Source organism: Echiichthys vipera (genome assembly GCF_963691815.1).
Source record: "Echiichthys vipera genome assembly, chromosome: 11".
In the NCBI taxonomy this organism is placed as follows: domain Eukaryota; kingdom Metazoa; phylum Chordata; class Actinopteri; order Perciformes; family Trachinidae; genus Echiichthys; species Echiichthys vipera.
In genome coordinates, this window is record NC_139836.1 from 8045202 (window position 1) to 8070534 (window position 25333).

Here is a 25333-nt window from a genome sequence, read left to right on the forward strand (position 1 = left end):
ATCTACAGGTAGAAATGGAATCTCAAATTTATAATAATTTTTCAACTACAGATCATCTTATGCTGGGATCACACCAGCTGCAATGCCAAATCAGGCCAGTTGCATAAAGTGCACAAGGTGAAAACAATACCGGTGTTGCAGCTGGTAGTTAGTGTGTATCATCTGAACTTAAAGTACAAGATGTGACAATTTATGTCCCACTATAATCAGTTATACAATCAAAGAAAAGCAGAAGAACTGAAGAAAAGCTTTTGCTATCATGCTCAAAAGCAGGAAGGCTGGAGAAAAAGAGTGCAGCCTTCCGTTAGTAGCTTTTTCAAAAGAACCTAAGTAGCACTGATATGGACATTTTTGCATGTGCAAGAGGACATCGTGGAGTGCAAAGTGAGGAGATGACGCAGGCTGGAGATAAAACTGGGGGCTTTGGCCGGAATGCATAGAGCAATATTCACTCTGTCAGCTTTGTTTACAGTTGCATTTATCTCAGCAACGATGCGGGATAAACATCAATGCACGGTCATGGAGCGGAGAAGCCTGAGTTCAGTGGAACGACCATCCACATGCAAATGGATGCACAAGCAAATTAATAGCTTTGCTATAATCCGGCAAGTTTACAGAGATATGTAAATATCTGTGTTCATTAATGTGCACTGTCGCTATCTTAAAAATAAAGCATTATATCTATCTAACAATATGTCTTGCTTCAAGTAACTATGTAAAAATAAACAGCTGAAATTCCCACAGACAGCATGAAGCTCAGTCTTCCCAAACAAACAAATATGCACAATGCTGTAAATAAACTGGTTTGTGTGAGGGGGGGGGCTATGTTTAGGCTCCAGCTTCAGTGGACCAAGAGGCCTTTATGAGCACATAGCCAAATATTAGAGTGGACAAGCTGTCACACTGCATTTTCTGCGGCCAGAGATCACAACTGTAAAATCATGGTAATAACAGAGACCAGACCTACAACAGTCTGGAACACGGACACAATTATAAGTCAGCTTTCTTGCTCATATAGTTCTGTATTTCAGGTCAATACAATGAGATTTACTGCCATGACAACTATATGGCAGCGTAGTAGGGCCACAAAAAACATTACGGAGCCGAGAGAGATGGGTAATATTCTGAGAAAAAAGGAATGATATTCTGAGATTCAAGTGGCACTTTTACAAGAAAAAAAATAATTCTCTGAAGTTATAAAGTCCTAAGTTTAGTTCCTGATTCACAAATGCTATCAACTCATTCAAATCAGCAGCATGTGTTGTTTTCTTCTGAAAAGTCTCAATTCACATCAATGTCTCTTCAAAGTCCAGAGACTTATGATAATATGGTGATTCTGGGCCAAAGTCACAAATATTTCCTCATTGCTGAATGCCATTACAAAGTATAATTTTACTACAGTAGGTCATCCATGGTCATTCCAGCGCTGGAGTAGTAACAGCATCTGTGGTGTGAAGAGGTGAATCCATCCTTTCAATGTAAAGCCATGTGGTTCCTTAACAACACAAAAAAAGCCCCACACTTTCCCTGAGCTTCTTGCTCATAAATGTGTGACAGAATATTCCCATTTTTACACATACATACGTGAGTTTCATTCTTGTAAATATAATACTTTAATCTCACAGAGTATCAATTTTCTCTTGAAGATCTGCTACTTTAATCTTGGAAATTCAGATTATTACCTTCTTCTACAGGTACAGAATTATTTATTTTTTTAAAGTGGCCCCAATGCGCTGTGGTACATCTGACAAGCTACAAGAGCACAATTGCAACATAAAAATAATGATTCCTTAACTAAATATTAAAAAATAAACATGTACAAGCATGGTAAAAGCACTATAACTCAAGTAAGTGTTGAAATGCTAATTTTATTTTTGTCATTAAGCACACCACACCAGCCCTGCTACCTGCATATAAAAATAACCCCACACAGTAATTTTAGGAAAGAAAGCAGCAGACAAGAGGAGGGGGTGTAACTGACAGCTTTACAAAAGGGACAGACAGCAGACTAAAAACACAAGTGAAAACAGAGACAAGATAAACCGGAGCAGCCTTGGCTTGGTTAAGAGTATTCAGAGGCCTTCAGAGAAGCAGCCAATAGAAATACAGTAAAGGGAATGAGACAGAGCTTCCTGGAACAGAGCCCAAGCCCTGTGAAACTCTACCCTGGATTATTTGTGGGATAACAAATCACTTCTGAGCTCAATATAGACCTCAACATGACTCTCACACAGTCCTACAGCTAAACATTATATGCACATTATTGTTCATGCTTGTTTTAATATGCTCAGAACACTAGATGGGTCTCTGAACCGGGTCCAACAGGGGGCCAGTAAGATATCAATCATATAAACATTTTTAATATAGCTTCATGTAGTACTGGGTTAGTGCACCTTTAAACAATAATCTACAGCCATGCTAACAGCTTCTGTGAGGCTCTACTTACGCTATACACAAACTGATGCTTTGGATTAAATGCTAATGTTAGCATGCCAAAATGCTCACATTGACAATGCTAACACGCTGATGTTAAGCAGGCATAATATTTACCATGTTCTCCATTTTAGTTAACATAATATACAGAGCTGGAGCAGGGACATGGTTAGCTTAGCTCAGCATATCATGTAGCATGTTCTATCAAGAGATATTCTAACTTGTAAATATCTTTCTAGTCAGCTTGGATCTTTCTCAAAATTCAGATATATCCCCAATTTGGAAACCAAATAAATATGGACTCCTGACATCAGACGAAGATCATTTAATGTAATAAATGTATTCAAATCTACAAACAGATTTTAAATCAACTCTGTAATCAACCAACCATCAAGGTAACGCGAACACTCGCAAATCATTAATGTGTGAATCGATTCCATCTCTACCACCCATCTATCCCTTGAGGTAAACACAGTATAAGACTCTACGGTCATGCTAGTGGCTCTGTGACACTGTACTGCACAGAAGTTGATGAGCTACATGCTAATGTCTGCATGCTAACATGCTCTAAATGACAATGATAATATGCTGACGTTAAGCAGATAGAAGCAGATGTTTACCATGTTCACCATCTTAGTTTAGCGTGTTAGCATGCTAACATTTGCTGATTAGCAGAAACTGATTATAGTTGAGGCCCTTTAATGTCTGCGGTTTTACAGTTATATAGTCACTAAAGTATTGGACAAATTGAATTTTGATGGCAATGAACAACACATGCCTGCACGTCATGCCAAAAAACACAACAACACAAGTTAATTGTTTCTTACTATCTATCACTTGTGTGCACTTCTTGAGTGTCTAAAAACAAACCTATTTTTTGTGCAAACAAAGAGTAGAAAAACAAAGAAAAGAGAGCTATTCGACTTTGTGATACCAGCACATAAGATACATTATTTGGGGAAAATGTGTCTGCTGCAGCATCAAATATTTTCCTGTGATTATATAATCCTGTGGAGCCTGTTGCAGCATCCCAAGTGCTCAACTCCACTTCTCCAGCAACTACATTGGATGCAACAAATCATACAATATACTGTATGACGAAAGAACACTTGACCCAGGTCGGCCATCATTTTCACTATCAAGGTTTCAAAATAATGGCTGTTTGACAAGGCATTGGGATCCTGTTAGAATTTGAGATTCTTTTCCAGAAACCTCAAAAACAATCCACCTTTTTTTCAAACAATCCTTGACAGCAAAGCAGGACCAACAGCTGATAACCTTCCAACTAAAACTGACAGTTAAACATCCAAACAGATTCCTCATTTCCACAGCTCAACCTCATTTTGACTGGGTGTGTGGCGGTTACATTAAATCCACCAAAATTAGATATCCAGCTCCTCAAACAAAATGATTACTGGAATGACAGACAGAACATTTGGGATATGTTAGGTTGGTGGCTTCTGGCTTTGTACGTTTCTCGTAATCTCAACACTTTGTCCTTATAATGTGTAAGGCTATCGCCACGTGTTGTTGTGGATTGTGAATTTCAAAATAAAAAAATGTGTGGCCAATGGAGAGTGAGACCTTTTTATCACTTAAATAATAAACACAGCATCGACAAAGAGGAGAATTTGTTCACACACACACACTTCAGAATGATTTTGTTTACAGAAGGCATGTCACAGATGTGTAATCTGCGAACATTTCTAACCGTTATAATATCAGACGTTTTGTACTGTATTTTTGTTGGCACGCATTTGCAAAAAATGCTGAATTTTATACGAGGGGCCTGATCAATTTCAGACCCCAGGTATAAAACCAGTTACAAAACAGCATCCTTGGATGGTTCCGTGTGTTTTTATCGTGTGTAAAGAACCGTAAAATTGATATTGTGCATTTCCATTTCATATTTCCATGTCCACTGCTCTTTTTTTATTTGTCTGCAGCATCCTTTTACTCATTATTGGTACAACAACAGTGGAGAACTGCAATATCCACACTAATAATCAGTAGTGGGTTTGAGCAGAGTAAGACCTGCAGTTCAGCCAGAGTGGTGTTACGACAGTGTCCCCCGGTGGTGTAAAACAACCACTGCTTCTTTTAACTCAGCTTTAAGTACTGTATATTGTTCTCTTGTACATTTTTGTTCTTGTAAATTTGTGTTGATGTACTTAAAAAATGATTTGTTACATTCTATGCTAAACAGTGTAGCTTAGAGTCTAAAATAATTTAATTCTGATAGCAAAAAGTAGTGACAATAAGGATAATTACACTCAAGTACAAGATGGCCCATTATTTACTATTAAACTTTTGACCTAAGTGGAATTACCTCAATGTTCTTAAAATGTTTGATGGGGGCCACTGTTGCTTGAACTTGCCCAAAACTTTTTTTTGCACTAATAATTGTGACTGTTGGACCGTCTTTGCACATACATGGCTGATAACCACTGACTTGTACTTCATTCAAATGTAAGCATCTCATTCTGCACTGATGCACACGCCAGTAAACTAGTGGAGCTAGTGGAGCAGCGTTAGAGAAGGAGAAGCAGCAGACCTGTTCTTTTTCGAGTGCTCATCCTTCCCCTTCTTCACTCCAAAGATCCTTGTGATCAGAGTGCTGAAGAGAAGAGTGGAGGAGTTCCTCACCTGGGAAACAAAACAAAACACACAGAGGGAAAGAGGATAGAAGACAAAGAGAGTGTATTTGAATGTGTAAGTGTGTGTAACTGGGGTGGTGAACTATTAGAAACACCTCCTTGGAGAGGCTTTGCATGTTACTCTGTCTAGTTTCAGAAAGAAAATTCTTACCGCCCAAACAGGAGAGGTGAAGCCCAGTACAGCAGCCTGCACTCCATCTGAGACGAAGGGAATGATGTTTTCCCCCAGACGAGTGTCCCTGTACAGAGCCCTGAGGATGTTCAGAGCATGGACCTGTGGCCAGGTAAACAGATAACATTTAACCACAATCAAGAATTAAGCAGAATCACATTGGGAATTGATGAGAAAGAAGAAATGAGAAAGAAAATAATATAACCGTCAACAACATTAACAGAATGAGTCAAAGAGGCCTCCACAGCTGATGTGCTACAGAATTGATTTCTGATTTTTAAAATATCACATGACCTGCAAACGATGACTCCTGATGCTAGTAGACAAACTTAACAGCAACAGCCAACTAGAATTCCTAATGTTAAGATGGACTGTCTTCCCAGTGCCATCCACCACCACTATGACGGATATGATATACAGTATTTTGTTTCATTTTCAGAGTAGATACACTGACTTCCTACAGCACTGAAAACCCCACTGATTAGACATTTCCAACCTTTTTTTATGCTCTTTGGTTACAGAACACGTTGAACTTCAGGGAAAGTGCATTAGGCATAAAAAAGCATGTGCGTGAGTGGTCAAACCTGAGGGACGGTGGAGCTGTCCGTGTTTCGGTTGGCAGAGGGCATAGCCAAAGCAATCAGTTCCCTCATGGTCATCTTCAACAGACTGCAACTGGACGACTTGGGCTCAGAGGAGAGCAGAGCCTGTGGAAGTGAAAAGAAAACATCAAAACACAGCAGGCATGCAGTAGGGACAACAGAAAGGTCACGGGATGGTGCAGAGTTAGTCCTGTGATTACTGTGTCTTCACTGGATTTTGATTTTGTTAAAAAGTACGCCATTAATTTAGCACTGTACTGCTTTGACCACTGTTGGAATCCCAAAGTTCTTCTTCCTTCTCAAAATTTGGTGCCTACGTTAACCACAATATTTTGTTTTTGTTTTTCCACCTTTTCAAGAACAGAATAAGGTGATGTTGCACTATGAACCTGAGCTGCAACAATAGTATGTGCAATAGCTATCTTATCTGCAGCAATTAAGTATTTACATTCCTGGCTTTAATGAAATCCTGGCATGGATTCAACAAGGTGCTGGAAACATTCCTCAGAGATTTCGCTCCATATTTGCATGACAGCATCGCGCGGTTGCTGCAGATTTGTCGGAGGCGCATCCATGATGTGAATCACCCGTTCCATGACATCCCAAATGAGCTCTATTGGATTGAGATCTGGTGACTGTGGAGGCCATTTGACTACAGTGAACTTGTTGTCAAGTTCAAGAAACCAGTTTGATATTATTTGAGCTTTTTGAAACGTTGTGTTAGCCGGCTGGAAGCAGCGTTTAGAAGATGTATCACATACATTGTGGTCAAAAGGGGATGGACATGGTCAGCAGCAATACTCAGGTAGGCTGTGGTGTTTAAACAATACTCATTTGGTCCTAGGGGGGCCAAAGTCTGCCAGGAAAATATCCCCCACACCACTACACTACCAACAGCAGCCTGAACCATTGATACAAGGTAGGAAGGATCCACGCTTTCATGTCGACTACACCAAATTCTGATCCTACCATCTGGACGTCACAGCAGAAATTGAGATTCATCAGACCAGGCGATGTTTTTTTCGGAGCTTTTGTTATCCAACTTTGGAGAGCCTGTTCCAGTTAAAGCCTGTGACATGTGCGTTCAGAAATGCTCTTCTGTATTATTATATTTGAGTTACTGTTGCATTTCTATCAGATCCAACCAGTCCCCCCATTCTCTTCTGACCACAACCATCAACAAGGGATTTTCATCCCACTGATATTTTCTCTTTTTCGGACCATTCTTCGCATAAAAAATCCCATCGGATCAGCAATTTATGAAATACTCAAACCTGCCTGTCTGGCACCAACAAGCACCTTTCTTCCCATTCTGATGCTTGCTTTGAACTTCAGCAGATGGTCTTGCTGATCAAATATTTGGTAAGCAAGCAGGTGTACCTAATAGAGTGAATGATGAGTGTATGCTCCGATGGTTTAATGCTGCCACACCGTTATTTATTAAGTTCATATGTAGCTTTATGATTTTTGTTTTTGCAGACAACTCAGTATAATAGTGCAGTGTTGTTTACCTGTCAAGAGTCAGTAAGCATCAAATGATCTACTGCATATCATCTACCCTTTGTGAACGGTCATTACAATACAGTATACTGTATAGTTTACAATTTGGCACATGCTATATGCAACCGATCATTTGTTCCTACATTTCATTAGTATTTATATCAGCCAATCTATTGAATTAAGTTATTTTTTGCAGCAACAGACTCTTGTAAACTGAACTGAATGATGCCCATCACTGTATACAGTGGTATCCTATCAAATAAAGACAGCTTTATGATTACATAAGTTTGCCTAAACTGATAGCTTCTCTGAATGACATCATTTGTATGCATCAGTGGGAGTTGGGAATGTGGGAGTGAGGAGGTGACAGCAACTGGCTGCTGTGCGAGGAAGGAGTTATCTTACTGTGGGAGCTGATGGGAGCCAGCTGTATGTTTGGTTAAGATTTAGACCTTGGAGGGATGGAGAGATGGAGGATGGAGTTAGGGAGGAGAGGAAAAGGCAGTCTGGCTCTTCTGAAATCCTGGGGGGTGGAAGGTTAAGAGGCAGAGGAGGACTGGCCCCGGTTCCTGTGAAGTCTGTCCCAAGTCGATCCAGACCAGTATGAGGTAAGCTCGGGAGCCAGCCTTCCCAGATCTGACTCGGTCTTTCTGTGTGAAAGAATGCAGCCCAGAGCTGTGCCAAGGTGTCGATTTCTGCAGCTCCCCAGACTTCCTCTGCTCTTCCAAGTTCTCCTTTATCTTATCTTCTATGTCTTCCTTCATCCTCATCTTAAGTCAGTCATCAATATGTATTTCCATACTCTGTTCTGCTTTACTTCTCTTTCTCTCCCTTTACTATATGTTGAAGACTGCAACAGGGATCCCCAAAGCATTAAACATGCAGAAAATTCCCCAAAAAGGGTCAGGAAAGTCCCATAAATAATCAGGGAAAATCACATTGCTGCCATGAATGTCAGTTTCAGAAATTCAAAGTTAGGACTTTTGAAACTTGGAACTATTTTCAAAATCAAAATTAGGAATCCAATCTGGTTAAATTCAGCCTCACTGGCACACGGACGCGTAAAAAACAGAAAAGAGTCCATGATGTCAGCGGTGCAGCCATGTGCCTCCTACCCATAACCACAAGAAAGAGCAACCCCACTCTGAAATTACTGCTGTGATAAAACATGAACTCTGTCATGTCTAGCTTTAATATCAGTAATCAGAGGAAGTGGGGAGGTGATCTACGGCTGAATAACAGACTGAGTCAGTCAAGTGTTAAGGTAGGTGAATCACAGATTACAGCACATTGTTAGAGGTGTGTGGGACTGGTGACTACTACGAAGGGTCAACCAAAGGACAATGTGTGTGTATGTGTTATGAGTGTTTATGTGAGTGTGTGGCTGAGAAAAAAAGACGGATGGATTAAGAAACTCAATGTTCTTCCAGCATGAGTGCTCCAGTGGCATGCCAAGAACTGCTGATTGCACTCCTTTTAGGAGTAAACAGGAACACAAACACACACGCACGCACAAGGTTTCTATTACTAAACCTCTGAAAACTGTCCAACATTCATTCACTAACCATAACCCTCACCATGTCCGTGCAACACATTTCATACCATAACCTTGGTGGTCACATGACCACATGTTACACTTCAGAGTGGATTAGAATTTGTATTTTACCATATTATCCTTAATCCTAATCATCAGAACTGACACCGCTTATTGCAGTTACATATTTAATCAACCCAAATCCAGTGACAACAGAATTAACATAAACCAACAACAATAATAAAACAAGATCCCCTGCCCACCTGAAAGTTAGGTATGATAGTGGAAAAATCTCCAGGTACAAAAAAACCAATGACCTTAAAACTGACGAAAAAAGAAAATCCCAAACGATGTTTAAAACAACACCAAAGTCTCACAAACGGCAACAAAGCATCATTGTGTCCACAGAGAAATAGATTCACCAACAATGGGTAAACCAACATGACCATCACCCCAACCAACACTGTGCTATGTGCCGTTTACTGACAAAAGTCTGCATCTTCTGCATTCTGAAGTGTTTTAGATAAAACAACAGCCTCCTGCCACCTCTTCGATTCAAATCCAGCATCAAGACTGAAACACAAGCGCCCTTTTGATACGTCTCAGCCCGATTGTTATGTAAATGTTACGTAATGTCATGTTAAATTTCGAAAAGCATGCTTACACACCTGGATGTAGAAGGGAATTCCAGCGCTGCGTCGAGTGGCACACAGCTTGGACGACGGGTCACTGGATTTGACCTCCTCCAGAACCTCAGATAGCCAGCGGGCCGGGAGCTGCTGCAGAGCCTGACTTCCACTCCTTACACACACACACACACACACACACACACACACACACACACACACACACACACACACACACACACACACACACACACACACACACACACACACACACACACACACACACACACACACACACACACACACACACACACACACACACACACACACACACACACACACACACAGACACACACACACACACACACACACACACACACACACACACACACACACACACACACAGTGCACCATATGAAAATAGAGTACATGCATACAGACAAACAAAAGCATTTTCATGTCATGTAAGTATGGTTCCACAATATTCATGTTTCATGTTTCACTTGATCGTATTATCAAGCATTACCATAATGTCAGTAAGTAATGAGGGTCTAAATCCTCTGAGTTTCTCCTGTGAGATGATTTCAAGATGGAAAATGATGCTGCACACTGTTGCATGACTTTAATCTCATACAATAAATCCAATCGGTTTCACCCATAACAAAACCCACTGACACACCCAACCTCGTTTTTAATATTTGTGTAAATCTACTTTGCCAACCAGATGGATCTCAAAGTACGTACCATAGAATTGTAGTTCAGAAAGTGTCAGATGAATTATGGATCACACTGTTATGTACTTTATTAGTACTTCCAAAGATCATCAATCTTCCCATCCCAAAATACAGCCGTGATCATGATCAAGTCACACCCAGCAGACTTGTGGAATGTGGATCTGTTGGTCTTATGTGAACCTATTTGAAAGACATTACAAAGGAAATTCCTACTCTAAACTGTGTTACTCTGTGGCATCTGGTACTCTGTGGGTTTTAAGACAAATGCTAAGAATATGATCTGAAGCAGGTCTGGCAAACACACACCCACACCCACAAGAAACAGCTCAGCCCTGTTCTGTTCCTGTTCAGCTGTTTAACAAGAGCCAGTGAAGCAGAGGACAAATTAAAACAATCCAATGTGGAAGACAGATCGAAGATGGAGCGCTGCCAATGCCACACACACTCCAGTGTACTTCATCACACACAGGACTTGACACACCAGGGACACACATCCTCACTGACAAACACATGCAGTGAGGTATGTACTGTAAACCAGTTGGGGGTACTTAAAACTATTTAGTAAGCAAGCAGATAAGTTGAAACGGCAGAATGTAATGAATACACAGTTCAAAATAGCTAAATGTAACAGATGACAGTTTAAATAGTTAGCTTATAGGGGTGGAACGGTTTATTAAAGAAATCTGTCCCGTTCGGTACGCTTGTCACAGTTCTGTTTATGAGGTGCTTAAGCCTTGCCCCATATTTATATGATTGCATACCAGATACTACACTTTATTTCCAAGTGGAAAAACTAATGTTTCTATTAAGAACTGACAATCAGGGAATGAAAATATTATGGACATTGTATGTTGTGTTAATTTTAAAGAAAGGAAAGTCTAGTGCTGGTTGAGTTTATTCTTCACTTTATGTTGATGCCCTTTGCCTGTAATGTGACCATAAAAATAGGAAAGTGAAATTATTTTCTGTCAGGGCTTTAAGAGCCATGTTCCTCTTTCTACTTTATAGGATACAATGTTTGTCAGAGATACATGTAGCAGTTCAGTGATAGCTGAAAACCTATCTTCTTCATCTTTTTTAAAATTTGATAATGTATAAGTGTTTATATTCTTACCTAAAAGGCAAACAATTGTTTACCTTTTTGCAAACTAATTATATATAAACGCGTAAATGCAGCAATGTGTCTCCTTTCTCCATTTCAGTTTTTGCATGATTGCATGACATGTCCTTAAGAATATCAGGTTAAAAAATAATATAATTATTAGGCTATAGATCTGATACATCGTATTTTTAGAATCTAATAGAAAAAGAAAAAAACAACGAACTGAATACCGTGACCCCAAAACTGTGATATGAACCGTAACAGATAAATGGTTTCAATAGTTAGCTAAAAGTAACAGATAAATTGTTTAAATAGTTAGCTGTATGTAACAGATAAATGGTTTAGATAGTTAGCTAACAGTAACAGATAAATGGTTTAGATAGTTAGCTAACAGTAACAGATAAATTATTTTTATAGTTAGCTAACAGTAACAGATAAATTATTTTTATAGTTAGCTAACAGTAACAGATAAATTATTTTTATAGTTAGCTTAAAGTAACAGATAAGTGGTTTAAACAGTTAGATAACAGTAACAGATAAGTGGTAGAAATAGTTAGATAACAGTAACAGATAAGTGGTAGAAATAGTTAGGTAAAAGTAACATATAAGTGGTATAAATAGTTAGCTAAAAGTAACAGATAAGTGGTATAAATAGTTAGCTAAAAGTAACAGATAAGTGGTATAAATAGTTAGCTAAAAGTAACAGATAAGTGGTATAAATAGTTAGCTGAAAGTAACATATAAGTGGTTTAAACAGTTAGCTAAAAGTAACAGATAAGTGGTATAAATAGTTAGCTGAAAGTAACATATAAGTGGTATAAATAGTTAGATAACAGTAACAGATAAGTGGTATAAATAGTTAGCTGAAAGTAACAGATAAGTGGTTTAAACAGTTAGCTAAAAGTAACAGATAAGTGGTATAAATAGTTAGTTAAAAGTAACAGATAAGTGTTTTAAAAAGTCCGCTATAATAATGGATAAATTATTAAAATAGATAGTTAAATAAAAGATAAACATTTGAAATAGCTAAAAGTAACAAATAAACAGTTGGTAGGCTACAGCTAAGAGTAAATGATTGATTATTACAATAGATTGCTATTGATGGTTTAAAGAGTTCGCAAAAATAATGGGTGAATGGTTGAAATAGGAATAAAAGGAAGAATTGCGGAATTGTTCAGCATCTGCCACTCCAAGTGGTCGTGATACAAATGTAAACTTAACCAAACCGATATTGACAAAATACTGAAAGAATGTCCATTTCAATAATCATAAATAGTTAGGATAGGAATAAAGACTTTTGAAACATGACAGATGGTGTCGTGAAAGGTGTAATTGAGTTCATCTGACAAGAGTGTTTGGGTGCGTCTGACAAAAAAACTTTGGGGAACACTGCTGTAGATACTGCAAACATAAATGCACATGACTAACCAGGGGAACTCTGTTAATGAGAGACCTAAGAAGAGAAAGTGAAATGAGATGGAAAAGAAGAGTAAAATTAAGAGAAATGGGGAAAACGGAAGAGAGACACACCGAGACACGGTGAGAGACTGCAAACACAGTGGAACACACCAGAGCCAGATCCCAAGGCAGAGCATCAAAAGGCTGTGGTTAAGCGCCCCGCAATCAACACCCCATAACCCAGCGTACGGCCCGCATACCATCCACACACTCCTCTTCCTCTCCTGAAAACACACACTCGCATCATCCACACATGCCCGGAGCAGGACACACACACTCCCAGTACTCCTCCACACAACCGCGAGAATGTCGCCCTCATTACACAACACACTGCCCGACTGGTTTCTGTACAAGAACAAAACAAGTGAGTTTTGTTTTAACTGCACAGCGCTGGGTGGTTCAAAGTCAACATCGCTGTGACGGTTTTTGTGGTTCGTCACCTGCCACAGGGCCAAAGGCATCTTCCACAACCCACCATTGAGGAAAACAGGGAGGAACAAGAAAGTGAAAAATTATTTCATGTCGCTCAAAATTAAAAAGAAATTCTTGCCCTTGAGGGATAATAATAGGATTGTTTCCATGAATAGCAGAGGTGATGGGGAGTGTGGAGTTGTATGAGACTTAAGTAACCTCAGTCTAGTACTGTTCAGCGTAATGAAAGTGTATGAGTAGCTTTGAAACATAAAACTAAACCTCAATGGGGTTAAAGTTGCTCACACAACACAATACACTGCAATCATACCAACATAATTAGTCTGATGTCTTAAAGTTGAAAGATATTATCCCTGTTATACTATAATAACTGGCAGTTAAATGAATAGTTCAATGATTTGCTTTATTCCAAAGATTATGATGAGATTATCGATATAAACTTCATTTCTATACAATAAATATGGAGCTAAAGCCAGCAGCCTGAAACCTTAGAAACTTAGCACAAAGACGGAAAACAAGAGGAAAATGGATGGCTGGCCCAGTCCAAAGAGAACAAAATCCATCTACCAGCCCCTCTAAAGCTCACTAATAAACACGCTATCTCCTTTCTTTAATCAGAGCAAAAGCAAAGGATTAGTTGTGGTTTTACCAGGGGTAATTAAAGGTGGATTACAGACTTGCCAATTCCAGCTGTTCTAAACTAAGCTAATCGGCTGCAGCTTTAAAATAAATCTTCTCATGGAACTCTCTGCAAGAAAGCAAATAAGTGTATTCATTTGTTATTAGCCGTGTTTCTTAAAAGTCTCCTAACGCCTCTGAAACCTCCATTTGTCATCATATCCTATTTATCTGCTCTGTACACAAACAGAGATGTAAAAATCATGATGTGTGGTTTTAATGGAAGTTATATGGCGGTTGACCAGTGACTACGTGCATATTCATGAAGTCCAACCATGGACTGCATAAAATATGGACATAGTCAAGTGACTTCACCCATAGGTTTCTGAGCCTCTGAAGCTCAATGTGGGTGGCTCTGGCCGTCGCCATCTTGGCAGCGCCTGACGACACCTGCTCCTAGCTAATCCGAAAATGGGCAAAGAGGTGGAGCATGGATGGAGCTGGAGCAGGCCAAATGAAGCCTATAGTCTATGCTAGTCACCTCTGACGGCACCTACCTGTCAATCAAAGCAGCCCTTAATTATGCAGAACTTTAAGCCTTCTGATAATTTAAACAGGGCATCACCTCCATACAGATATCACACACAGGGAAATGAGCTTTAAAGACCAAAACTGTTTTGTTTTTTTATAAACAGGCTGTAAACACCTTTATTTCTGCTCTGAAACTGAGCATTTTAACATGCTGGTCTATGGGTTATGCCCATGCAACTCTGTTGTCTGCTGGCAGTCCAGAGGGCTCCAGATGATGAATAACACCAACTATCAAGACTAACTTGATGTAATTAAGTACATTATATCTGAGGAGTGATACTGAGAGAACTTGCTAATTACAAGGCACACCGACACTCAGAGTCATGTTGGGAGCTAATGCCCTCAGTCATTCAGCAGTAAAGCCTTTGAGCCCTTTGCCCTCAATGTGAACCCACTCACCTGCACAGCATGTCGGTGAGGCGTACAAAACCCACATAAGCCAGTTCAAAGGCGCCACGATGACGAGACTGCAGGAGCTGCTGACGGAAGTACAGACCTACCCCCTCCACCTGTAACAGAGAGACACAGAGAGGGAATCAGCAACTGAACTCTAACAAGAGCAACAGGTACATGAGCGTGTGTGTGTGTGTGTGTGTGTGTGTGTGTGTGTGTGTTGTAAACATGACTTTAAAGCCTCCTGCAGAAATGCGAGCAGTTAATTAAATGACATAACTGCAGTCAAAAAGATTAACATGCAAGGTTGCACAGCACCGGAACAATTTAACAGCGAGCAGTTCATGAGATAAGAATGGCTCTACAATGAGCAATGACAGTGAGGGTCAAGAACACCCAAGTTCTAGGCTATGCTCACGGCCTCAATTTTGCAAAACCTTCAAAACCTCAATATAATTTAAACGGGTGAGTTATAAATAAAATTCTGCTTGGTAATACCTTGACTGAACACACTTAAGGTAACGATTGTATACAGCTTCTAAAGTTCTAGTATCAATGATTTATCTGGGGGCTTTATGGACTATTTAATAGGGCTACGATTATCACTTCAACTACTGAATAGTTTTTTATTCATTGATCAGTAATCTGTGACTCAGTCTAAATATTGTCAGAAATTAGTGAGAATCATTGTCACATTTTTCCAAAGCCCAAAGTGATGTCTTCAAATGACTTGTTTTGTCTGATCAACTGTCCAAAACCCAAAGCACTTTAGGAGCATGGGTAGGGCATGTAGGTAGGTAGGTGAGGTCCAATTGGTGCCATTGTGTTTCAACAACTAGGCTACCATGAAACCCCTGGACATTCAATTTATAATCAGGAAAAGAAAAGCTAGAAGCTCATCCCGATTGTTTCCGAACAACTGTATAACTTTTGATATGAGTGGTAGCATTTCAATGACTTTTAGTTAAGCCTCATCATCTACCATCAGATTAGAAGAGAATTATTACATGTGAATTGCTGAAAGTTTGGAAAATGATCAGGTGGTGTGTCAATGCATAGAGACTGCTGCCGATGATGAACGGTGCAAATCCTCACAAAAACAACCTGTCATCCACTCCAATCCAATAGTTTTAGTGCGAATTTTTCCACTGGTACAATGAAATCACGAGAGAAAAGAACAAAGATCTAAATGAAACCACTCTTGTAGCCTTTGCAATTTGTGTTGAGATTGTGAATCATTTTGTAAAGCTGAACAATTACATCTAAATACATCCAATAAACTTAATACAAAGCCAAAACAATTACCACCCACCCAAACCCACCCCTGTAAATGACATAATTCCATTCATGGTCCATCAAATGCCAGAACACAGTAGTAAAATGAACAATTTCCCGAAGTAGCTTTGTCATTTAGACAGAAAATGGTTAATTGTCTCTTTAAAATTCCAACTAAAAGCAAAGCAGTAGGGTGTATAAAAGAATCACAGATGAACCGCATCATCAAATCCCACTTTAGCCTTTTCTCCACTTGGCAAGAAAAGTGAAGCTGTAACACTGGCTACACTCTTGTTTTAGAGACACCACTTAGTTTTCAGCCAGTGAGCATTGAGCATGTCAAGCGTGAGAGCGGCATGTCAGTAGCGTGACAAGTGTGTTCAAATAAGGATGCTGAGACATCCACATAATGGCCACTGTCAGTAAAACCATCCAGTTAGTAATAGTGTTAGCAACATTATTCTAACTATACACATACACACACACACACACACACACAACTGAGTGCTGTGGCAGTGTGTAAACTAGTGAGTGTGTTGCAGGTGAGGCGGCAGGGCGAGGCGGACGCAGAGCTTCTGCGCCCTGTCATTTAGGCTGTGGTATCACCGCCACCACAGAGGCGGCCAGGCCTCGACTTAGTCAGGGGTGGCATGGAGGGCACAGGGAGGGGTGGCAATGCTCTGATGCAAAAAAACCCTGTGTGAAAAGGCGAGGGGGGATCCTAACGGCCCCTCAGGGGATGTGGGGTTAGACGCAACATCTAAACTAACACAGACGCAGACCCGCAGATGAACCAGGAGTACGCCAGACACAGTAACCCTCACCAATGAACCCGGATGTCACTGAATGAGAGAAGAGGGAAACGGCAAGAGGATTTGCTGAAACAGAAATGAGTAAATGGATGAAAAATATGTGTAAAATGAAAGAATAAATGCAACAAATATGTAGGGCTTAGGCAGCCTGTTTGTGGCACCACGACTGGACATTAAACTCAACTGACCCTGCAGACCTAAAGTGGACTAACTTAAACACCAAAGTATGGACTGAGTAAACCACAGCGGTACCAAGCCCAATGACTTATCACATTGGTGGCCAGAGTGGACTCCCAGGACAGGCCTGACCTCACCGGGGTAAAAATGGCAGCGACAGTCACTGTTAGATGGCCCGTGGCTGCCGGGACCCAGACCGCTGCGGTGCTGAGCTGGGCCGAGCCGGGCCGCGGCTTCGCCTATTTAAAGCTTCCCTCCCGAAGGTTTCGTCTGTGTAACTGTTTAAAAGAGCCGAGCGGGCCTACTCCACAAGGCTGCTGTGGAGGGTAGGGGGTGGGGGGTGGGAGGGGAGGGACTTTATTTAGACGTCAACTTCCTGTTTGCAAACGCGCCCGTTTCCCAGAAAAACTACCATGTGCGGAGAGGGAAGTTTCCCGAGTCTAATTACATGTATGGCTCGAGGCCGTGACAGTGACCCAAATAGCAAACTTCTCCCCTGACGGTCGAGAGTTAGACAGCACTCCGATTATGTTTGTTGTTGTTGCTGCTGCAGTCTGCAGGGGGAATTGTGAAGATCTGGTTTATAAATGGCATTGACAATAGAAAGCCATAAAGTAATGATACAAATTATTTTACGGTTACACGATAAACAAATGTTATTGTCAACTGTTCCAGTCAAGTTGTAGTTGTTGGACTTAGTTCGGTATCAGGTAAATATGTGTAATATCAGATGTAATTAGGCCTACAGTGTTGTGTAGTTAAAATGTATGAATTTCAAAGTTTCCATATTCTGCTCATTTTCAGGTTCTTACTTGTATTTTGGGGTTCTAGTGTAACATGTTTTCATGCTTTAATGTTTAAAAAACACATTATTCTCATGAAAAAGTGCAGTCTGCTTTGATTGGTCAGCGTTGTCTGACCTTTTCCATCTGCGCTCTCAGCATCTCACCACCATCACTTCAAACAGGGAATGACTGTAACGGCACAGCAGCAGCGCTTTCTACCTATATATAGTGACATCACAACCGTACAGAAGTCCGGACAACCCCTTTTTAAGGCACAGTTTCTGAAAACAGGCTGTGTGCGTTCCTCTGTGGATTGATTGTATTGATACTTTCACAGAAATGATATAGCCCCACTACCTACTTTATAATAAAAAAGACCTGGAAATATGACTTTTTACAATACAGGAACTTTAACTTAATTAAGCTATTCATGCATTTTTATTTTTTTAAGATTTTTTTTTTTTGGCAGTTTTTCAAGCCTTTATTATAAAGGACAGACAGGAAACGTGGTGAGAGAGAGAGAGGGGGAGACAGGTCAATGTCGAACCCGCGGCTGCTGCCTCGAGGACCTTCAGCCTCTTTACACGGGACGACTGCTCTAACCACTGTGCCACCGGCCACCCCTGACCTGAGCTTTTTAACTAATGAAAAACAGATCAGAACAGGTTACAGATCCATGCCTAAATGTTGTATAAAGCCTTCAGGAAAACATGAGGAAGACAGGCCAAAAAACTTTCAAACTTCCAGGAGGCTTTAATCTATAAAACATATTATAAAATTACAGGCGTATATTGCATTTTTGTATTATTATATGTATTCTCTGGTAACTAATACAATTAATGATGCCATGTAGCTCGTTAGGACACTTGAATAGAACAGAGTGAATGTTATTGGTGCAGTAACACCTGTGAATTTCCTACTTTTATTCCTCCTATAAGTCAAAATGTCTTCTGTGAGATAGATGTATTGCCTGGTATCACTTCATATTTGCTACCTGCTTAATGTTTTTTTAGTTTATAAAGCCTAAGAAGTCTTTAGTTGTGTCCAAGGTCAACACCCTATTCACTTGGTTATTTTTTCCTGCATAATAGATACCCAATAGTAAAATGAGATTCAGGACACTTGTATGAATCATCATCATCTTTAACAGCACAAACATGTACAGTACATTTTTCCACTGTGAGAATCTTTGAAGGTAATATAAGGGGGGCATAAAATTCACTTCTGGCACTAACATAAAATGGTGTAAAGTAAATATTGTGAGCAAATATAGAACGATGTCGGACAAAGCATACCTATTGTCTTCAGAGCAGTGTGCGTATGCATGTGTGTGTGTGTGTGTGTGTGTGTGTGTGTGTGTGTGTGTGTGTGTGTGTGTGTGTGTGTGTGTGTGTGTGTGTGTGTGTGTGTGTGTGTGTGCATTTCACCCTTAGCTTCAGAGCGGTCAAACAAACGGTCCGTCTCCTCTGTGTAACCAAGGCTCCAACCCATCTAGGCCGAGCTATGCCAAATAAACACCCAAGCTGTCAAACTCCTGCTGACCAGCAACTTTGGTGGTCTGTCCCTCTAATACAGTACAAGTGTGTTCACACACATACACAAACTTGTATTGTCCTGTCAGGATGTCAACGTGCTTACTCCTTCTCCTGTTTTTCTCTGTTACAATCAGACAGTGTCATAATTCTGTCTCTCATCCTTCACAATGCATACTCTTTGCTGAAAAGGCGGAAATATTAATTTCAACATTGCACTAACTGATCATCAACACCATGGCAACAACTTTTGCCATGGTGCCACCCAGTGACAGAAACATGTGCAGTGTTGCCAGGCCAACAAGGATGTAACACAGGACGCTGGCTGAGGACCGCAGGAGGTGTTGAACTCACACACATTTTGGAAAGAGATGCGTTTTGGTCACACACACTGTACACATATGTTTGCCCATGCATGTCATCGCTGTGGTAGGGCGGAATGACTGTGTCCACAAAAACTTAGCCAGACCCAACTTTCCAAACACTATTGGAATCACCCCACTGAACGTTAATACTAACCCACACACACACACACACACAGACACAGACTCTGTACACACGCATACACTGAAGCGTGGAACTGATGACAAGCAAATGTAAAAGAAAAGAAGGATGTGGGAAAGACAGGGAGGACAGGAGTTCAGAGTTTCCTAAAGTCCATGTAGCCCTCAGCATGAGTTTGTTAAAACATCGGTTATGTAATGAGGCCCATCGCCATAGTAACAACAGCGGACAACATGGTATCACCATCAATTATCTCTTGGGGACGCTGTGGTCGTGACATCAGTATCGAGGCCACTTCTGCAGGGAGAGTTGAAACGGCCCTGCCTGTTATATACGGCCTGAGATTGTGTCCATCTGGTTTAGAGGGAATACGGAATGAATGTTGAAAACATTTAAATGGCGCGTGGAACTGGAAAAACTGGCAAACTATAATGTGCCCAACTGAGGCCTATACATAGATGTCATCTGTCTATGCAGAATCTGGTCAAAACCAAATACTGGTCAAATACAGCAAATAAATCAGCTACAGATATACTCTATCCATCTATCTATCTCTGAAGAATATGTTTCAGTGTTAGCTGATAGCATCTGAGTTATACTAGTCCTGAATTACCGGTATGTCTTATTGGGTCAGCAAAGATGTAGTTTGACATTTTGGAGAAAGAGAAAAAGATATGTGGATCCTTATCACTCTTATTTAAATATCTAAAGGAAACTCAATCTAATCAAAATCTGCCTACCAAAACAGGCCTGCCTATCTACAGCTCATTTATTGACAAGCTAAATTAAGCTAAACGTATCAACTGCAGGCCGTAGCTTTATATTTACCGTACATACATGAGTGATATCAGTCTTCTAATTTAACATAATATATCAGCTAAAAAGTGTATTTCCAAAAATGTTGAACTATTCCTTTCGTACAATTGTGCTGCTGGTGTCCCCAAACTAAACGTTTTAGGCCTACTCATTGTTACCTATTATCCAAGCACAATTAAAACTTTTAAAGTCACACATCCAATCCAGCATCCAATGTTTTGCATCAAAGGTAGACACAGCTAAATGTATAACAGTGATTATTGCCTGTTGGTACACATGGGCAACTGTTTATAAACTTGTAGTCAAAAGATCTAAAGTTGACAGAATGGATATAAAAACACAAGAGCATGAAATAAAATGTTAAAGCCAATTGCTAATACATACAATACAAAGCACATCCTGCTGCTAACCCTGTACTTAACAGTCTGATGACTATCTTTGCACACATTCCTGATACTGTGCTCCTCCATCACACAAACACAAAAAGCACACATTCAGCACATAGTGCAGTACTTCCTACTTTCTCTCTCAGAAGTGTAAATACGTGCTTAACAGGCAAACAAACAACATACGTGCACACACACTATTTACCCCCTACACAGACAAACACAGCCTATGTCTGGTACCCTTGTTATTAAGGACGTCCACATGCTGAACCACTCAGACAACTATTCCTGTGAGTCTGTCTGTGTGTCAACCTGTGTGTGTGTGTGTGTGTGTGTGTGTGTGTGTGTGTGTGTGTGTGTGTGTGTGTGTGTGTGTGTGTGTGTGTGTGTTGTTTGAAGCGCTCAGTGTTTTCCTGCTGGTGGTGGAAGTGATTTGGAAAGAATGCGGTGGAAAGGGAGGGGTGTCGCGGCCGTTAAACCAGCAGGGTCGGGCCACAAATGAAAGCGCAGCGCTAACAAGGGCGGATGCTAATTGAAGAGCCTCCCAGCGTGGTGTCACAAATATACACACGCACACACACACACAAACATACTGTATGGAGACACACAGTTGAATAAATGACACCTTTTTACATGGAACACTTGGTCAGTGTGTGGATGTAAATAGCTTTTCAGCTGAGACAGCATTAGTGTTCACGTTAGGGCCGGGCAGTTGTATTTTTAGACTGTCCGATCATCGGCGTTTCCCGATGTGATCGTGGTGAGGGGGCTGGCCTGTGTTCTCAGCAGCACACTACCTCTGCTCAGCTGTTATAGTTTGGTTAGCCATCCCATTCCCAAAATGGGACATCAAAGCAGTAAGAGTAGTGACAAGACAGAGCTGTGAAGTGACGGCAGATGTTTGAAGGGGCCTGCGTCAGATGTGCAAGGCTACCAACGTACAAAACATACACTGGGGGGAGCAGAGCTTAGGCTATGCTAAAATTTGGTTCCTGTTGTGACAGTTTATTAGTGGTCTAGCACAGCAGACTAATCAGGATTGTATGCAATTCACGCATCAATTAAGACTTTTTCCTGGGATCATTTTTATGTGAGGTAACATTAGGTCAGGCGTAACTGTGGCACTGAAAACTCCCTCTGCAATGGTCTAATTGGCTCCCAACAGGAGAAGCTGTTTAACCTCCAATATTCCAGGGTTCCGACTATTTTCTCAAGATAATTTTCAAGGACTTTTCCATGACATTTGGAGTGATCTAGCTGGTATGAGAGACAGGGATGTGGGAGCCAGCAGTGACAAATATTTACATTTGAGGGCTCATTCTAAGTTAAACAAATAAAGAATGAAAACAGAATTATGAGCCCAATGATCCTACACTGGTGCTTAAAAGTTGCAATGTCATCCAACCTGCATGTGCTACCATGTGACGAGAGCAGCCGATTCAGATTACTCTCATCCATAAACTACCATTTCATCCTGAACATAACGTCTCTGTTTTCAGGAGCTCTAGTAGGTAGCCTAGTAGTTCATTCTCAGCTAAAGGTAAAAATAGAAGAAGGCTGAAATAATTTCTCATGACATTCGACTTTTCATGTATTTTTACATGACTGGACAACTGTTTTCCAGGTTTTCCAAAATGGGTGGGAACCCTGTATTTGTATAACTGTAGGGGATGAAAACATGCATCGAGTCACATTTTCTTTTGCAGATTTTCTGTAAATTTGGTTAAAATTTGCACTACATTTGGATTGAAACATGGCTATTGTAAACAAATACCAATAAAACGAAGCACACACACACGGCTAATTTTGACTGTATATGAGGTAACGGCAGCAAGAGAATGAGAGTGAGCTTTATGTGAGTGTGTTATGTAGTACGTCAGGATCTCACCTGTTCTTCTGTGATGAGTCCAGGGTGTGTGTGCGTGTCATCGGTGTGGTGCAGAGGAAGACTCTGACACAGCTGTCCAAGCAGCATGGCCACTTCCTTCATGCTCCGCCAGCAACATACCAGCACCATCTGGGCTGTCACCCTGTAGCCTTCACTGCCTGGAGGACACACGGGGGGACGCACAAACACACACACGGGGACACACACACACACGGGGACAGGGACAGGGACACGGACACACACACACACACACACACACACACACACACACACACACACACACACACACACACACACACACACACACACACACACACACACACACACACACACACACACACACACACACACACACACACACACACACACACACACACACACACACACACACACACACACACACACGAAAAAGTTTGATCACTCTTTGGTTTATTACCCAAACGGAAAGATATATTTGTCTTATTATGTACCATGTTAAAACGGTTTATTCAATGGAAACCAGAAACGTCCAAAGTCACATGATGTGCATCATGTGCTTTTGTTGTTTATGTTGGGTCACACATACTACACATGCCGTACCCCAACACACATATTGCCATTTCATTTTCCTTGTCACTGTCAGGTTAAAGTGGTTAAGTTAATCATTTATTAAGATTCCTAGAAGTATTGGACTGTGCTCTGTGTAAATGTACTGTATATACACCACACTACAATGAAGTCAAACACCTCCCCCATCAGGACCTCTCTAGTACTGCACTCATAGGCACCTATTTAAGCCTGACACGCATAAATAAAATACTAAATAAAAATCATAAATAAAATTTCAACCATACGTATGGAAAAGATTCAATAAAGGAGAATCACAGTTGCACGGCAAACGGTAACCATGGTAACCAGTCACCATTCGGCAGCCAGCTCAATTAGTGTCATGTCATCTACAGGTCGGCAATGCTGCGTTAGTAAACTTGTTGTGATTTGTATATTTCAATATATTTCAATTTAGAAAGTCAGAAAATAGTCAGGAAACAACAAAAACATTTTTCCATACCCTTTTCCCAAACCTATCCTGACCTGGAAATGACTCTAATTCAATTTCATACTTTTTCATATGAACCCTGTACATCTACTACTGTGGAATGATATCAGAAGATATTTTCCAGTGTAATGTTGAACAGCATCAGTACAATAATCTCTAACCCACCTGTGTTCAGTGATGGTGTGTGTGTGGTCTGGGGCGGTGTGTGATCATCTCTGTGGTGTGCGTCCAGCTCTCTGGGACTTGTGAAGAAGTCATTGGTGTCCCTGGGTTGAATCTCTTGCAGGATCCTCTGCAGACCTGCTGACGTCTCTGTGGAAACACACAAACTAGAATTAGCCTAGTGGTTGTACGCCTCCAACAACCAGTCAAAATGCAGCTTACATCCAAACTGTCCACACTTACAGAATATATGATGGGTATTTTGGGGTGAAACGTGGATGCTTCACACATCTTTACATTGATTCAATCAGCACAGTTTAAAGACTAGTGTCATTGCTTCAGTAGCTGACCAAATGTCTCCCTTTCTGTTCCTGAGTTATGGCGTCGAATAATGGACAGAAACGTTATGATGTTACGGTGAAGTTGACCTTTGACCTTTTGGAATGTCATTCCTTCATCGTGTTATCCTATTAGCTATTTGTGTGAAATGTCAGAAATGCATTTTGTGAGGTCACAGTAACCTCGGCCTTTAACCTCCCAAATCGAATCAGTTCTTTCACTCTCTTTTTGGACACACATGCCCGATTCATTTAATTGATTATTGTGTTCTTATCATTCATATACTGTTACTTATAAACTGTACTTTGCACTATTACTATGGTATAATGCACTCAGCTGTTATACTCTACAATAAGACTGGACACAATAACCTGGTTAAATAAATCAATTACATCAGCGGATGAAACAGTCCTTTAATCTTTTTTCCTTCATTGCACTCTTTGATGTAACATAACATTTATAACGCTCCAACTGGATACGTCTTTTTTTTCAATGTTCTATTAATGGTGGTATTTTTAGTATTTGGTTTGTGTTTCTATGTGTATGTATGTAATCTTGGCCAGGACTTTTGCTTGTTTAAAAAAACGGAAAATGAAATGAGATTTTACCATATCTTGGCAGGACAATGCAAAAATCAGTTTCATTGCAGAGAAATTCTATTGGAAAAAGGAAAAGAAAAACTCACCGCCTCAGGGACTCCAAGTGAACATCTTCCATTACACCCGACAGTGTAACATGACCTAATGGAATACATTCTCTCGCCCCTCTC

At 40.5% G+C, this 25333-nt stretch overlaps 1 protein-coding gene across 1 annotated transcript in view; it reads right to left on the reverse strand.

Moving 5' to 3' along the window:
* thada (THADA armadillo repeat containing) overlaps positions 1–25333 on the reverse strand; it is a 109747-nt gene that overhangs the window by 74344 nt on the left and 10070 nt on the right. Inside the window, exons 20-26 of the mRNA XM_083922653.1 lie at positions 24229–24375; positions 23028–23185; positions 14859–14968; positions 9567–9699; positions 5847–5969; positions 5242–5364; positions 4988–5079 (exon numbers count right to left, since the gene is read on the reverse strand). Of these exons, the coding sequence (XP_083778779.1) occupies positions 4988–5079; positions 5242–5364; positions 5847–5969; positions 9567–9699; positions 14859–14968; positions 23028–23185; positions 24229–24375 (886 nt within the window). The remainder of the gene's footprint in view (positions 1–4987; positions 5080–5241; positions 5365–5846; positions 5970–9566; positions 9700–14858; positions 14969–23027; positions 23186–24228; positions 24376–25333) is intronic.